The 17,939-nt window shown below is 45.8% G+C and overlaps 1 protein-coding gene across 1 annotated transcript in view; it reads left to right on the top strand.

Moving 5' to 3' along the window:
• Positions 1-16,668, top strand: part of CHD6 (chromodomain helicase DNA binding protein 6) — a 199,976-nt gene extending 183,308 nt beyond the window's left edge. Inside the window, exons 32-37 of the mRNA XM_063092193.1 lie at positions 1,923-2,074; positions 2,448-2,654; positions 3,624-4,076; positions 5,641-5,832; positions 7,072-7,191; positions 13,904-16,668. Coding sequence (XP_062948263.1) covers positions 1,923-2,074; positions 2,448-2,654; positions 3,624-4,076; positions 5,641-5,832; positions 7,072-7,191; positions 13,904-14,800 — 2,021 coding nt within the window. The 3' untranslated portion in view covers positions 14,801-16,668. The remainder of the gene's footprint in view (positions 1-1,922; positions 2,075-2,447; positions 2,655-3,623; positions 4,077-5,640; positions 5,833-7,071; positions 7,192-13,903) is intronic.
• The last annotated feature ends 1,271 nt before the right edge of the window (positions 16,669-17,939 follow it).

Below are 17,939 nucleotides of genomic sequence, written 5' to 3'. Positions count from 1 at the left end.
AGTGTCTTTTTATTTTTAAACTCCCCCATCTTGGTTTTAGTCAATGTCATTAAGGACAATCTTGGAAAGGGTTCTGAACCCAAATTAATATTTACACAATAGCTAAGGTAAGGACTGAGAAGCTGAATTGAAAGTAGCTTAATTGAATTGTAGCCCCAGCCATCCCAGAACAGGTCAGTCTGTGACCGTGCCTGGTCCTGCTCACCCCAGGCCACAAGGGATCACTGCCGTGTGTTGAATTGTAAAACCCACATTGCTTTTTGAACCCTACTGTAGGGAAAATCACCAAGTAACCAATCCTTGGAAACTCAGACTATGAAATGAGTACAGATTAAAGGAAAGAATGGTTTAGAGGAGAAGAAATGTTCCTGAACTGAAGTCCTTTGGTGGCAGTATCAGCCTTGCCAAGTCAGGGTGGAGGCAGCGGTGAGCTTGAGAAGCTTTGGGGAGCATCATGCACACGTGTTCATGGGAGTCTCTTGCACCAATGCTTTTAAAAGTGCTTTTGCAGACTTTGGAAGGGATTCTCCATACATACAATGTGTGAGATACGTGGGGCAGAGAGGGTTAGTCCTGCTTTCAAGACTAGAAATCTGCAGTCCTAAAGGAGCAGTATTTAATTGGTATACCTGTCAAGACCAGCTCCCAGAGCCCCTGGTTCTTCCAGAGTTTTTTCTCTCATCATTTTGCTTTATCTTAAAACTTAAATCTACCTCGTCTGCTGAAAACTCTCAGTGGTACTCCCCATTGAATCTAGAATAAAATCCATATTTTCTGTCATGGAGTGCAGGGCATAGTATCATCTAGATGGTTTCTGCCCCTCCAGCCTCATCTTTGTACTTTTCTCCTGGCCGTCTTTGAGTCCTCAGCATGTCCCGGACACCCTTCCCCCATTGCCGCCTCATCTTCCTGGGTGGTCCGTCCTCCAAGAGGCCCTCTCTAAGCCTGCTTGAGTAAGTTCTTCCCTCTCATTCCGTGTTAATGGCATCTTGTGTCATTCCCTGTGTAGCACCTATCCCAGCTTATAACTTGAGTCATTCATTTATTGTAACTGCTTTCCTGTCTTTCCTCATGAGACTGTGAGAAGGTTGAGGGCTGGGACCACATCTATCCTGTTTATCCTCGAGTCCACTAGGCCTAGCAAGATCCTGTTCATGGTAAAGGGTCTCTGTAGCTCCCTAAGAGACTTGTTGCACATTCTAAAGTGGAACTTCCACATTTCAGAGGATAGATATTCCTTTTCATTTCACCAAAAGAGGTCCACAGTTCCTCCTGCCTTGGGCATTTCGCTACCATCTGCTCATTCCTTGTCATGACTGGTAAGTGGATCTTTGAAGATCCATTTCACATTGATAATAAACTTTTACTGTTACTAAAGCTTGAAAGAACAAGTTGCATTTCCATTTCTTTCCATCAGTGAAATAATTGAAATGTTCTAGCTTTCTTTGCATCGTTTTTTATATGAATCAGGTCTATTTTACCTTTGTCGTAAGTTTCATGACTTTTCTCTGTGTTACATTTCATGTTTCATAGACTGTCCCTTGAAATGTATCACAGTATGATAGTGTCCATTTCCTTTTGTCCACTACACCAAGTGAGAAAGCTTCTTTGGGGCCATTCATCTCCTCTCACTCTTGGATACATAGAAATCATTCCTTTCTCTTTTCCTTTTTTGCTGTTGTTGGAGTGTGGATGTAGACTCTTACCAGATGACTGGTGTTGGTAGCTCTAGAGCAAGATTTGCCTTTATGGCTTAACTGATAGAGTTCTGGAAATAGAAGGCTTGGTAATTAATATTCAATTTAAAATAAATTAGCACAGAATGAGCTAATTAAAAAAACAAGGACAGATTGGATATCCTGGTCTTTCAGATCACTACTGTCTCCCGAGTGCCTAATTAATTCTTTTTAACCTCTTCCCAGATTATCCAGGGAAATACTCTGAAGAGGAGAGCAAGAGCTCCACCTCGGGCATCACGGGAGACCTCGGCGATGACCTGCAGGAGGCTCGGGCTCCCACCATTGCTCAGCTGCTACAGGAGAAAACCCTGTACTCCTTCTCTGAGTGGCCAAAGGTACCTTGCTTTCTACCCAAAGCATTCTCGGTTTTGAATCCTATATTTTAAACCTTTTAGAATGTTTCTGAATAACAGACTCAGAAATATTTAGCATCTTTAAAAGGTATTGGTTATGTAACATTTGAACATTAAAGATATATGCACTTGACTAATTAGACCGTAAGACCAAAGTGTCAAATTGCACTATGACTTTAATTTTCATTCTCCATACTGTGAATTTTATTTTAAGGCTTATAAAGTGAATATGTTTGAGTGTGCTTTTTTCTAATCAGTTCCTTCTGTTGGGAAAACTTGACCCTTGATCTCAAGGGATTTTGTGAATTTGGGTAACTTGGTACTAATTCCTCGGAGCTGTTGTCCTTGTTTCTAGGATCGTGTGATAATCAACCGCCTGGATAACATCTGCCACGTAGTATTAAAGGGGAAGTGGCCCGCCAGCCAGCACTATGAGCCCTCGGGCACACTGCCTACCCCTGTGTTAGCCAACAGTGCTGGTTCTCGAAGCAGCCTCACAGAACCAGAAGTGGCACAACACAGCTTCAGCAATGGCGCAGCATTGGCCTCCCAGATCCACAAGGTGAGGCTGAGAGAGTAGTGTTGACCACAAAACAGGGAAGGGTGGGCACAGTCCACTTCCTGATTGAGCCATTCATTCAAACGATATTTACTGAATGGATAGGGGTTTTTGTCAAGCCATTTTTGTTAACTAAGGAATTTGAAATTTATCCAGTAGGCAGTGGAGAGCTACTAAAAGTTTTGGAGCAGGGAAATTTGTGATGAAAGCATGGTTTTACAGCTCAGCTGGAGTGCTGTGCAGGTTGGCAGGGGAGCCGAGGGTCAGAGGAGAGGAGTGCCTCAGGCTGGGGGGCCAACTGAGGAACTGATGAAGAAAGAAGATTCCAGGCTCCAGATTAGGGGCAGAGTGAATCAGCAAAGATGACTCGATGACTAATAAATACATAAGCAAAGGGAGGCATGCATAGATCACTGAGAGAACAGTGGCAGCTGACAGAAACAGGGAAATCAAGGCAGGAGTGAACACTTCTGTGGGAGGCCATGAGTTTTGTTTGAGATACATTGTTAGCACTAGATCTCACGCTCCACTGCACGCAGGAATCAATTGGGGACCTTGAAAAGATACTGAATCTGATTTAATTGGTCTCTGGAGTGTGGCCTGGGTACTGGGATTTTTTTTTTTTTTTTTAATTTCCCAGGTGATTTTGATGTACAGCTGAGGCTGAGAATCCCTGAGTTGTTATCTTGCAATTCAGAATGTAGTTCATTGACTAGCAACTTTAGAAGCATATGGAAATGTGTTGAAAATGCAGACTCTCTCGGGCTCTACCTCAGGCCCACTGAAGTAGAATCTGCATTTTAACAAGCTGTCCAGGTGATTTGGTACTAAAGTTTGAGAAGGCTTGAGTTAAAAGACTTTCTAACAAGATGATTGGAAATAATACAAGGCCCAGGGAAATCAGGCCTGGAGAAAGAGCTGGCGTTCAGCCAGAAGTGGCGGTCAAGCCTCTCTTGCCATGTGTGTTCACAGGAGAGCTTCTTAGCTCCAATATTCACAAAGGACGAACAGAAGCACAGACGTCCCTACGAGTTTGAGGCGGAGAGGGATGCACAGGCTCGGAGCCTGGAACAGTTCTCCTCCTCCCATGGCCACCCCCCCATCGTCCTCAATGGCTGGCATGGGGAGTCTGCTATAGACCTCTCCTGCTCATCAGAAGGGTCCCCAGGAGCCACATCCCCTTTCCCAGTGAGTGCCAGCACCCCTAAGATTGGGGCTATCGGTTCACTTCAAGGAGCCCTTGGCATGGACTTGTCTGGGATTCTACAAGCGGGCCTCATCCATCCAGTGACTGGGCAGATTGTTAATGGAAGCCTCAGGAGAGATGATGCAGCCACGAGGAGGCGGAGAGGGAGGCGGAAACATGTTGAAGAAGGGATGGACCTCATCTTTTTGAAGGAGCAGACCCTTCAGGCTGGAATCTTGGTGGGTACATGACGCATTAAGTAAAAACACTGACCTTTCTACACTGAAAAACAAACCCTTCTTCCTCAGACAAAAATAATATTGATTTATGGACTGTCTATGGCTATTTCAGTTGTCCTACTTATTTTCTCTTGCTATAAGATGCCCTTCTTCCTTTCTAGAAATAGTTACTAGCCCATTAATGGCCCTTAATCTGCATGCAGCCTGGAGAAACAAGCCAGGAGGCCTTGCCATGTCAAATAGAAACAGCCCAATCCTCCCATGTTCCAGAAGAGCTGCTGGTGATTGAACAAGCAAAGCAAGACGTCGGGCTGAGCTTGCGGGAGTGTTTCTCCAGGGCAGCGAGTCTTTCCAGCAGATGGGGTATGGGCAAAGGAGCAGTAGCCAGGGCTACCCAGTGGTTGGTCCTGACTCCACCTTGGCTTAGTGGGCACACTGGGCATGCCAGTGAGCCTCATGTTGCTCCTCTGGAAAGTGGGCGGCAGCATCCACTGCAGAGGGTTGCTGTGAGGATCCATGGAGATCATTGTAAACCACAGGAAAGATCAGAAACTGTAGACCTGGCCAAGAGAAATCCCCTTCAGACTTTGCTTAATGTTGTATTTTGATTTTCCTCATTTATTGGATTTTGAGCTTCAAAACAGGAATCAACGTTTTCTTATTGTAAAGGAATAGCAGCAGCCAGTATGTAACCAGTGCTTACCATATGCCAGGCACTGCATTCAGGTTCTTCATGATTATCCTGTTTGATCCTCACAACAACCCTGTGAAGATAGGTGATGGTGTTATTCCCATTTTATAGATGAGGAAACTGAGGCTTAAAAGCATTAAGTAATTTGCCCAAGATTATCCAGCTAGTAAGTGGCATAGCAGGAAACCAAGGACTTTGTTCTCTAGATGCTGAGAGCTTAACTACTGAACTGTATTGTTTGGCATATGTCTTCCTCTAAGACTTTCTATATAATTTCAGAAGCTGAAGTAGAAGGTTCTTTCCCTGCCCAGTCCTGCAAGCTTTTAAGAAGGTTGTTAGGTTTTTTAGAAGTGCAAAGCCATGGTTTCTCTGTAAAACTCATAGAATTCCAGTGGAATGACTGTTAAAAAATTTTTCCCCTTAGCCTCAGAGTATTTTTTAAATTTATTAATGCAGATGCTCATTTAGATGCTGACGTATTTTATCACAGTGCCCATTATGGGCGCTGGTAATGCAGCGAAAAGTAAAACGCGTTCAAACTAGAGGGGACGAGGTGAGTAAATGGCAGGGCGGTGTTTTCTTTACATGGGAGAGCTGTGAACACAGTGCTGTGGGAACAGTCAGTGAGCAGTCAGGATGGAGGTAAGTTTACCAAGTGAACAGGAGAGGAGTGGGCGTTCAGGTGGAGGGCGCTCCCAATGTGTGCAAAGCTTGTGTGGGGGTCGCTAGCGTGTGTAGGATTCAAGCACCCCAGCAGTCATATTAGGTGGAAGTAGGTGGAAAGATTCAAAGAACACCTTATATGTTCTCTTTTACAAACGAACTTTCATTTTGTTGTGATTAACTACACATCCTCTTTTTTCCTTCATTTAGGAAGTCCATGAAGAACCAGGGCAGGCCACACCGAGCACCACACATGCTGAAGGGCCAGGGCCTGCTACCCCTGCTGCTGAGCCAGCCGCAGCAGCCGGCAGCCAGGCTGAGAAGGCCATGCCCAGCAAGAGTCTGCTTGACTGGCTGAGACAGCAGGCCGACTGCTCTTTAGAAGTCCCTGGCTTTGGGGCAGTAAGTGTCCACGGTGCCATCCAAGAGCATTATTGACTTCTGCTGACTCGCTGCCATTTCTGATAAGAACATGCTGACGGAAACCAGGACGTTGGGAGCTATTTGGGAGAAATCTGTGTCAACTAAGAACATCATTTTAAAGTTTTTTTGTTTTTTTAAGTTTAAACTTCAGTTAAATTCTTCAATACTAGAAATTCCAGCTCATGTCAAAATGCTGTGCTAAAAAGTAGACATGCAAAATCTTAAGAGGCTAGAACTTGCCCAAGTTCGACATTCCCCACCTCCATTCCCCATTACCACAAAAAATTGCCCCCCAATATCATAAGCTCACAGGAAAATCTTTAGGTTGGGTAACTCTGCCACTTGGTGAAAAGTTGCCTATGTATTATTTTCAAGTCAATACATTACTTCTTTTGATTGGGGAAGGGAGACCATTCTATTCTTAGTCCTACAGTTATTGCTCTGGGACATTTCCAAGTCATCTTACTCCTTTACCCTAAGTTCTTCAGGTTAGAAATCTTTAGCAGAAGGTTCCTGAGCACTGATGTCTTTTCTTGGTTTTTCTTTTTTTTTTTTTCTTTAATGATGACCAGTAAGGAAATCTTAACCCTTGACTTGGTGTTGTCAGCACCACGCTCACCCAATGAGCTAACTGGCCATCACTATATGGGATCCGAACCCATGCTCTTGGTGTTATCAGCCCTAAACTCTCCTGAGTGAGCCACGGGCTGGCCCTTTTCTTGGTTTTTCTTCTCTCACTGGCTCATCTACCCCATCACCATCTTTGTTCTGGGTACAGCTAACTGATAAGATATGTAGGTAGAGAGCCATAGGAAAAGGAGGAGAACATATTCACGGATGCTCATCCTCCAAAAATAGGTAAAACCAGCTGGGCATGTAGCAGTGGAGAGAGAATCCAAGAAAGTGATAAAGAGAAGGCTAAGAATTAAGCAGTGCCCTGGGAACCTGGCGCGTCAGCTCACGTGTTCTGGTCTGGAGGGCCAGGGGCCCACAGCCCTTTGTCCAAATTACCGCAGGAACACTGGTGCTTCAAGGAGGGAAAGCCTAAGTGAGGGCCAGGTGGTGGGTTCCTTCAGCCTAATCTGAGCAGGTTCTGTGCAGCAGGCCATTAATGAGGGGAAAAAAAAAAAAAAAAAAAAAACAGTAAGAAAGTACCACTTTCATCCGAAGAATCTGTGATGGGATGTTTTGTAATATTGGTCTCTATTTGCCTCCTAGAATTTTTCAGACAAACCAAAGCAGAGGAGGCCACGCTGTAAAGAACCTGGAAAATTAGACATCAGCTCTCTGAGTGGGGAAGAGAGGGTTCCTGCTGTCCCCAAGGAGCCAGGACTGAGGGTAAGGCAGAAGGACGTGAACATGGGGCTAGGGGCATCTTGTCTGAGCCACTCCTTGCACGCTGGAGAGAAAGGCCCAGCTGGGAAGTGGATAGCTGGGCAAATGAGAGGCCAAGAAGGCAGCACAGGCGGTTGGTAAATAGTGGCAAGCGGTGCTGTGGAATTTCTGAACAGCAGGGTGACTACCCGTCACTCATTTTCAGCCTTTACCTCCATGATTGCTTGTTAAAACATTCCCAAAGCTTGATTTTTTTTTTCTTTCCTATTTGCAGGGTTACAAGGGAAAAGAAACCTTAATCCTCGTTAGGAGTTTTTTTTCCAGTGCTTATTAACAAACTTCATTATTAGAAGTTTCCATTTCCTAATCTAAGTTTTTCTAGCCCCCGTTTAATACGTTTCTTCCTAGTCCATCCTCACTGGCAGTGAAAACCAGCCAACCCTTAGCACCGCCCTTTTCCTATTATAGGATCACAAGACTGAGAGGGACATCAGAGACATCTGCAGAACACTTCTTGTATAACAAATCTGAGTTAATTCAAGTTTACAGATCGACCACAAATTTGGAATAGAAAAGTCATTACCTCTAGGGGGCAGTAATAACACTTCAACTTGAAAATGTGTTGAGCTTGGACAGATTATACATGTGTGCTTTTAACCCCTAAAAGTGCGTCCCACCCAAATAGGAAGCTTCTGAAGACCCTCCTGGGGACACTTTCTCTTCCCAGGTTGTTCCATCAACTCAAGCTTTCCTGAATACCTTCTCTTTAAGTACTTTGCCAACTATATCTTTCCTTGAGGATGAATTTCCTCCTTGGTGGGATCGCCTGAATGTGATTTCTATTTTTAGCTCCAGAAGACCGCCCAGCCTAGTCATTTCCTCCTCCTGCCGAAAGAAGTTAGTATTTAATGTTCTCTGGGAGCTTGTTACTGATCTTGTCACCTGGATTATGACTCTTCCAGCAGTTCCACAGACCACAGCTCTTACTCATCTCCTGTCACTACCACAGCCACTCGGAGGGAGACCTGGGCTTAGATAGTTTGTCACGTCGGAGAGCTGCCCTTTCTTCCCCACTTTGCTTCATTCTCAGAAAATGTTGCTACCACCCTTTTCTTAGGCTCATTTGTGCCACGCAAGCTCATTTAGCTCGTGTTTCCATCCCATCTGTCCTTCCTAAACCCCCTCACTCTGCCGCCCCACCTTCTGCTTGTCTTAGCGGGCAGTGTCTTGATTACGTCATCAAGGAAAGGCCTCAAGTTCTGGCTTTGTTGTAGTCTCTGAGCTCTTGGTTTAGAGACCTGTCAAAAAAAAAAAAAAAGAAAAACCACATGGTTTCCTCCTTGGTTTTCTCACTTCTTTCTTCATGTCTAACAATTCCCCTCATGTTCCTTGGAAATTAATGTGCATCCTTTCCTTGCAGATGCTGACCCCTTGCCAGAAAACCCATTTCTAAGCTGTTCTTGCACGCCAGCCTCTCCCAGAGATGTACTTCCCTGCTTTGTTAAATAAACACACTCTCTGCCTCTGAGGGCCTTCTCCTGCCTCCCCAGTAGGGCAGGACCATGCTTCTCACTGCAGGCAGCCCGCACATCTCCCAGTGTCTCCTGAGACACGAACCTTCCAGAGTGTGCTGCGCTTTTTCTTTCCCATGGAAACTCTTAGGATATTCAGGCTGCTCTGACAGAAACACCATAGACTAGGTGGCTTATAAACACCAGCAATTTATTTCTCACAGTTCTGGAGGCTGGGAAGTCCAAGATCAAGGTGCCAGCAGATTCAGTGTCAGTTGAGGGCCCATTCCTCACAGCTGTCTTCTCACTGTGTCCTCACATAGAGGAAGGGACGAACCAGCTCTTGTTAGGATTCCTAATGCCATCACCTTGGGGTATAGGATTTCAGCATATTAATATGAGGGGACACAAATATCCCATCCATAGCAGAAACTCTACGCCTTCTTAAACAATTAAAATCTCACAAGGAGCTCCTTCCTTCCTTCGAGCTCACACAGTCCTTCTGCTGTGGGTGCTGTGATTTGGCTGGGCAAGGTGCACAGACATAGCATAACGCAAGCTGCATTTAAGGCCATGAAATTCAACTTTAGTATGCCCCATACATAACGTAGTGGTTGCTCATTAAATATATGTATACACACACATACTTAATATCGTTTATATATGTAATTTACATATTGGTATATAGTTTGGGTTTTTTTTGAGCCATTTGGCAGTAAGTTGCAGACATATTACCCCTAAATACTACAGTTTGTGTCTCCTGAGAACATTTTTCTACATAATTATTGACATTATCACCCATGTGGATATTAATAATATCTGGTATCTAGTCCATATTCAGATTTACCAGTTGTCCCAAAAATGTCTTTTAGAGCTGGTTTTTGGTCTGTTTTAGTTTGTTTTGGTTTTAGGATTTTTAAGTCAGGAGCCACACATTACTTTTTGTTGTTAGGTCTCTTTTCACTCTGAATATTTGTTGGATGAACCTATTAATTTTCCTGGGAGGAGTAAGGACACTATGGTCGCCACCCTTCTCTTACCTCCACTCAAGAGTTGAGTCTTAGAGTTGCAATAAATGCTACCATGTCATGATAAGGATGCTCTTCCTGGGCTGGAATGCCCATGTAATCATCTGGAAAAGCATATTTGCCTCCAGAGTTGCTTGAACACAAGGAATCTCCTCTTTCTGCTCTCTCTGCCCTCACCCCAGGCCTCCGCTGGAAAAGGATGCAGGTTTGCTCCCAGGGTATAATTACCAGGAGGGAGAGCTGCCGAAGCCTGATTTGGCCACTGTGTGTGGTCGCCAAGCTGCTGGGAGGGGCACCTGACTGGTGGGCAGCAGCTGGGTGGCTGGAGTGACTCTCCTTACACAGGAAATGGCTGTAGCCGGCTTCCTTTGCTAGCACTACTCCTGCTTTGCTGAGATGAGGGACTCTTCTCCTCACCCATCGGGCCTGCCTATCACTGCTATCCAGATCTGGAAGGGAAAGAGGACCAATTTGTGCCTTTTTAGCAGGCTGTCATTTACAGAAGGGCCTAGAATTCTCTCCGCATCCATGGTTTTAGCAAGAGCAGGGAAAGGGAGTTTTTGGACACCCTAATACCTGAGGAGTGCTCCTTGCCCTTGGTGGGCAGGGCCAGGGAGGCCAAAGTACTTTGGGGCACAGGCTGGTTTTAAATGAGTTGTCTAGTCCTCCTAGGTGTCGAGGAACTCAAAATGAAGTGTGGTAAAGAAGATCTGGTTTATAGCAGATTGAAAGTAAGGCAGCATTATTCGTCAAGATCCGGGCTTGTTTTCCTCCCAAGAGAAAAGCTTCTGAGTTGAACATGCCCCTCCCACTGAACAGTTATGGGGAGAGTTAAGAGGGAACATTTGTGGGTACAAAGGAAAAAGACTCTCCCCAGCACCTTTACATGGCTCTTGGTCGTGGGTGGGCTGTAGGGAGGAGGGCTCAGGAAAGTCTGTGATCATGTTGTGGTCACCCTGGGTGAGGTGGTGTGCTGCCAGCAAGAGCCTGAGACTCTGTGGAGCAGACAAGAGTGGCCAGCCCAGAATGAGGCAATTGGCATTGATGAGATCAAGATGGACTGGTGAGAAAGTGTCCTTTTAGCCTGGCCCTGATCCATCAGATCCTGCTGTCTCTCTTTAGGAACAGGAACCAGCCAGGAATTGCTCCCCAAGTAATTGTCCCCAGAGCGGGCAGCTGCCTGGCACACCCCACGATAAACCGTACTAGCAAATTGCAGGTGGCTGGTCCTGTTGAGAATAAAAGAAGGATGTGGTGTGGTGTGGAAAGAACACTGGGCCAGGCGTGCGAGGTCTGGGCTGTGGCCTGCTCTGTCCCTGACTAACTGTGACCCTGGGACAGATCTCTGCCCTCTCTGTTTGTGAGAAGGAAGAGGACCAAATATGACAGTTTCAGAGGTTTCTTCCAGCTGCGTGATACTAAGCCAAGGCTTTTTGAGAAGAGTTTTCTCTTCTGTCATAAAGCGTTTTGTCCACGACGAACTGGTGTGTCTTGAATGTTCTTTGAGAAACTGAAGGACAGGCTTAGGACTTTAAAAATAACTTTCTGGGGACTGGGAAACATTCGTTTAGATGTTTTCACATGTCTGGGAATCTGTAAGTTCTCTGGAAAGCAGGTGTGATGCTAGCACTGACTCAATAGAGCTGATGTGATGATTGGTTGAGGTAAGGCAGGCAGTGCCTGACCATGTGCAGGCGTCTGCAGTGCTGGCAGCCGTTGCTCCTGGGGCTCTTCCTGTTGTCTCCACCTGCAGCACCCCGGCAGCAGCCAGCGGCCCTCCCACGTGAGAGGCACCGCACCCAGCCCTTCTCCCTTGGGAGCACCTTAATCAAAAGTCTGTTGAGTTTTCTAAGGATTTTACTTCTTTAATATTTTGGGGAGGACAGTTGAATAAGTGGAAATGCCTAAGCTACTGAGTTAAAGCTCAAGAGTAGGTGTCCTTGGGAAGATTATGAGTAGATTTCTTAACTGCTCTCAGGCCTAGGTGCCAGTCTCAGTCCTTAGATCTCCTTAGCTTCCCTGACTTCATTCACATCCTGTAGGGCTCCAGGCCCTAACAATAGGGGTTTTCTCTGCCTTCTGGTGTCTCTTGGTGAGACCTGCAATCTTCTTTGCCCCAAGAGTGTGCTCCGTTGAGGAACGCAGCCAAGTTCCTGCTCACAGACCAGTGTTGCTTCCCGCCAGATCCCCACTCACCACCTGCTCCAGACTCCTGCAGGAAGGCAGGCATTTGCTCAGAGGAGAATTCTGAAAGGCAACAGACACAGCCGAGTAGCCTCACTGTTGAGCTCACCCAGCCGGTTGCCACTCTGCACAGTCCATATCTCAGCCTCATTGGTAGCCCGTGTCCTCAGTGGAATCCGTCAAGCCACTCTGAACACCTCAGCTTCATCACTGCTGTAATCAAAGGGAAGGTAGCTTTGTAACAGGGGCCCTAAGAAGGAGACACCTGGGCAATTAGGGCCCCCTGACTTCAGTGTGGCTGGGAAAGGACATTTGGCTTCTCAGGCACCAACAGGGAAGGGCTTTTTCTTTATACTCCTCCTCTGTGTGAGAAAAGACTGAGACTGCCCTACAGCACAGTTTGCCTTTTTTAAATACTATGGACATGTATTACTTGGTAAACTAACTGATAGTGTGAAGAGTGGAAGGCAGGAGAGAGAAGGTGTGCAGTTATCCAGGGGCACAGGCACTGCACCCACGAAGTCCTAAAAGAAACCACTCCCTTTCTGTGGGGAAAACAGTTCTCTCTTCGTGTGGGGAGTATTCACATCATCTCTGAAACAAATACAGAGATAGATACATCATAAGTGCAGTGGTTGAATTACCTCTCCACAGCCTGACCACAGGCTCCAGAGAGCAGGTCCCTGCTACATCCTCCCGGCCCCGCACTGCTCCCAAGCCATGCTCTTGAGAAGGCAGTCTGCAGCCTCCCCACCATGCTGCCTCCTGCTCTCTGCTCCTATGGAAGCGATCTGCTCTCTTCCATGATCTCAGGTAGCTTCATCATCCTGTTGTGTGAGGCTGGGTGACCCATGCACAAATGGACTTGGGAGTCCCAGGCCTGGCACAGTGTAGTCCATGTGGAGCAGAAGTGTGTCACTGCAGAGCTCTTCTCTGGTTAAGAAAACTGGAGCATAAAAACCGGGGCGGGGGGGAGAAGATATATAACAACCACAATTACTTGTAGTTGATACAACAAGCAAACAGAAAGGACATTGTTGGGGGGGAGGGGGGGAGGGAGAAGGGAGGGAGGTTTTGGTGATGGGGAGCAATAATCAGCCACAATGTATATCGACAAAATAAAATTAAATAAATAAATAAATAAATAAATAAATAAACTGGAGCATAAACTTCTGAGTAGAGGAGAAATAGGTTGTCTTCCTTAAGGGAAACCAGAACATCGCTTACTTTGGTGGCATCTCCCCAACCATGTTCAAGAATTCCTTCATTTCTTTAACAAATGTGTACTTGTCCCATTGCCTTCAGAGTGCTCCCCCACCAGGAGCTTGGGATCCAGACGAGGTGGGGCATGCACAGTCAACAAATGTTGTCCCCTTCGGGAGCACTGCTTTCTGTGGACGAGGGATTGTGTTAAACACTTCACTCCCAGTGACTCTAGAAGATAGGTGCCATTGTCCTTTTTCACCAAAACTGGGAGAGGTTAATTGACTTGTCCTGAGTTCCACAGCAAGGGGGTTGCAGAGTCAGGATTTAAGCTGAGGTCTGTCTGGCTCCAAAACTGTCTTACATACTGTGCTTTCTTACTTCAGTGAAAACCTTCCTGTGTCATGAGGAAGGAACATGGTGGGATCTGGTGAAGGGGTTGCAACAGTAAGTGGGGCATCTTCAGCACTGATCCCAGCTCCCAGCTCTGCCAGCTTCTCACAGGCTGGGCACCACTTTTGCTAGTGAGCGTTGGAAGCACTTCTTGGTGGTGACAGGTAACTTGATTGTGCCCATGCCACCTAATGCTCTTGGCCTCTGAGGGAAAAACCCTTCAGATACACTTGGGCCAGAGAGCTGCGTGACTGGGCAAGGGATACTCCACCCACTGGGGACCCTTTGTGGAGCTGGGGACAGGTGAGGCCAGTGCCAAGCGCCAGTCTTCACACCCAGCTGACCGTCTGCCATCCAGTAACCTACAGCGTCTTATGTTTCTTTGTCCTTTTTCAGGGGTTTCTCCCAGAAAACAAGTTCAATCACACCCTGGCTGAGCCTGTTCTTCGTGACGTGGGTCCCCGCAGGAGGGGGAGGCGGCCTCGGAATGAGCTCCTGAAAGCTCCCACCGTTGTGGCAGACAGTCCCTCTGGGATGGGGCCACTGTTCATGAATGGCCTGATTGCTGGGATGGACCTGGTGGGACTTCAGAGCATGAGAAATGTGCCAGGCATCCCCCTGACAGGGCTGGTGGGCTTCCCAGCCAGCTTTGCCACCATGCCCACAGGCGAAGAGGTCAAGAGCACCCTGAGCATGCTGCCCATGATGCTGCCAGGCATGGCTGCCGTGCCCCAGATGTTCGGGGTCGGAGGACTCCTCAATTCACCCATGGCAACCACCTGCACTTCCTCTGCTGCAGCATCCCTACCAAGCACAACAAAAAGCAGTACAACAGCGACCGAAAAGACTGTGGAAGACAAGCCGAGCAGCCGTGATGTGAAAACAGACACTGTAGCTGAAGACAAGCCTGGCCCTAGTCCATTTTCTGATCAGTCTGAACCTACAATGACTACTAGTAGTCCTGTGGCTTTTAACCCGTTCCTCATCCCAGGAGTGTCTCCTGGACTCATTTACCCATCCATGTTTCTCTCCCCTGGCATGGGTATGGCTCTGCCGGCCATGCAGCAGGCCAGGCACTCTGAAATAGCAGGCCTGGAGAGCCAGAAGAGGAAGAAGAAAAAAACAAAAGGAGACAACCTGACCCCCACCCCAGAGCCTGCTCCTGGGTGCGAGAGGGAGCCAGGCAGTGATCAGAACTGCATTGAGTCCAGTGCCCTTTTGCTCCCAGAGAGAGAACATGTGGCACAGGCTGGGGAAGGTGGACTCAAAGACTCCAACACCAACACCAATTAGAACTTTTTTCATTTAAGAAATTATTGTGACTTGTAAGTTTCTTATCCCATAAAGGTTTGTTACTTCCCTCACTTCACTTCCACGAGAACCTGTGTTTCCATAAGTAATATTATCTACCTAATTTCCTGTCTGAGAATATGGTGACAGATGTTAATAGTTGCAGGGTCTTGCCACTTCATTAGATAAGTGTCGTCCACCTAGTCTAGGAGGCACACAATTCTCATTCTGTTATCCAGTTCATTCCAGCAATTGTTGTTAATACAGTACTTGGTGACACACCCTACCCCCTTCTCTTCCAAGTTTCCCCTTATTTGAAGAGGAAAATGGCAAAGGAAAGCTGTCTAGGGATTTTCCATTGAAGGGCCGAAGAACAGAAACAAAGAGGAGCTCTTTTTTTCCATGAGCTAGGTTGAACAGGAAGAATGTAACTGGGGAACCAAAAAGCACAGAAAAAGGAAGTACTGACTGGTGCGTATTTTTGAGTTAAAGTATTTCCCTATTTTATCATGATTACTAAGTGAGTAGTATAGACAAGTATATAACTAATGGTTGAAAATGCATATATTCATTTCTTTATAGAAAACCAAATCCTTCCTGGTAGTAAGATAATTTCTCCCTTCATGGTTTTCCAGACACCTGCAGCAAAAAGAAATACTGACTGACTAGGCGTTATTTTACACATACGCATTATCCCTCTCCCCAGTTCAAAGATGACTCAGTCAGAAAGCTTTACACACAGCTGAGTTGTTCAGGCAACCAGGCAGGGCAAGGGCTGTCCCTCCAGAGAGCTGCACGCTGCTTCCCAGGCGCATGGCTAGCGCTCTGCCTTCAGCTCAGCCTTGTCAGAACTTCCCTGGACACTGGTTTGCCTCTCTGTGTTTAAAGGACACCGGGACCCAATGGATTTACAGTTTGTGCTCTCCACCAAGAATAGGCTCTTTCTGGAGCCTGTGAGAAGATAGTTGCTACACACTTTGACACTGCTAGGTCCTTTGGTCAAGGTTATTTTAGGTCATCAAAACGTGTACCACCTTTTATAATACAACTGTGAAGTTTTTTTCCTTCTCCATTATCTCTCTGTTCTGTTTATATCTTACAGTTGGACCCAAATTCCAAGTTAGCAGTTAGTGGAGACTGTCGTAGTCACCATTACTCTCTCTCCCTCCTCAGCCTCTCTGCGCGCAGGGACTGAGCTGGGGAGAGCCTGCGGAAACAGCACTTCCCGCTTTCTCTTTCCCGCTCATCTTATGTCCCTTCCGGTGGTCTTGGTCTCCGCAGATAGATCACACCCTGAGACTTGAGATGAGCTCACGGCCTCAGTCCTCAGGGGGGTACAGGGCTGCACAGGACCGCTGGAAATGTTGCAAGTGTCACTAGTACCAGCTTCACTTTCTGTTGTCACAATTTACTGTATTTTTTACTTTTTCTGTTACAGTTTTGCTAATTTATCAGAAGGTCCAAAAGTTCAGCATAACTATTTCAGTTTGCATTATTTATTTATGATGCTTTTGTCATTGTCTTTTATACATTTGGGATTATAAATTATGTAAATGTTAAAGTGAGCATCTCAAAGAAGTCTGTTAAATCATGACTGAAAAATCAATCAGATGTGTTTTCAAAAAGTGGAGTCCCAGTTTTATGAATCAGATATGAACCAGAAATTCTACAACTGATTATATAAGGAGAAAGAATCCAGTAATTGAACAGATTCTATTTAATGACATCCTTGTAGCGTAGATGGTCTGTAATGTTGACAACAGATTTCTTAGAAATGCTGCTCTATTTAACTAACATTTTGTTCAGTTTTGCCTCCAGTGGAAGCAGAAAGGGTTTTTTCAGCTATTAAATCCTAAAAATCAATATAATTTATTTATGTAAAAAAAAAATCACTCAATCAATATATTTTTGAACCTTTTAAGTACTAATTTTCTTTTTATCAGGTAGAAAAAAAATGTATTTGCCCTAAATCCTTAAAATACAAATGCTATAAAAATTCCTGTATCTTGAAAGCCTTACTGCAAATGAGTATTATAGACTTCCAGCAGAGTCTGGTTTTCTTTGTTGTCATTGTGTTGTTGTTGTTTTGTATGGAAAAGCTGCTTTCCCCAGGTTCCACTTATAACCTCCAGTAGGTGACAGGGTTCAATGTGGATCTCATTTAAAAACCCACCAGCATGCTCAGTCCCTTGTTATATCTTACCGAACCTGTATGTTAACTCTTCTGGGTGTTTAGGCTTCTATTTGACTGCTGTTGTGACCCTGTTTGCAAAATGAAAATGACATTCTGTGGATTATTTGCTCTGTAAGGCATTAAGTGCTTCTTCTTATTTTGACGTTTCCAAGAGCAAAAGCCAAATTTAAACTCTCTTCAGCAAACTTGAGCCTTTTCATCTAATTCCGTATCACTCACAGCCATAACTGTCCTTGGTCATTCTTCACCCTATGTCTTACATAATAAATTGTCTGTGGTCTTGATCCTCAATTTAAAAAAAAAAAAAAGTTTAAAAGTCAAATTTGTATTTGAGGAATTCAGTGGCATTTGGATGTCTTGCTGCCTGAGCATCTTATGAATGCATCAGATGCGTGCTAGGAATACACTAATTTCTTCCTAGGTGGCTCATTCGTGCTCGGCACCCTATTGAGGGCCTATTGAATAGTCATTTGTGAAGGTAGACTTGACCTGTCTCTCGACCTCCCAGGACACCTGGTTAAAACTTGCCCTAGAACGGGGTTTGCAGCACAGCATCTGCTCCCCAGACTCGGGCCTGAATGTTCAGCTGAGGCCTCACCAGCGCCACTTCCGTAAGCCCCATACCAGAAGTCCCACCTCAGATCATGCACCTGGGACTTGTAGGGGGATAGGTCCATAAAACAGGGGAACACCTCACTAGCTGAAGTGTTGAAGGATTTTTGAGAACTTTGTGGTCCTTACCTTTGGGAAGCATGGCTTCTCACTGATCAAAAGTTACCAGTGAGGCTGGAGCAAAGTGCTGAGGCCTCATTCCAGGAGACTGCCCCAGCATCACCGTGTTGGGTCCCTGCTAGGTACGAGCAGGTGGGTGCACGATACCTGCAGGATGGTGTGCACTGTTACAGGAAGGCCTGAGAGACTTCTACTACCATTTTTCAAGTGAGGCTG

Source organism: Cynocephalus volans, chromosome 1, assembly GCF_027409185.1.
Source record: "Cynocephalus volans isolate mCynVol1 chromosome 1, mCynVol1.pri, whole genome shotgun sequence".
Taxonomy (NCBI): domain Eukaryota; kingdom Metazoa; phylum Chordata; class Mammalia; order Dermoptera; family Cynocephalidae; genus Cynocephalus; species Cynocephalus volans.
This window is presented reverse-complemented; position numbering and strand designations above follow the sequence as displayed.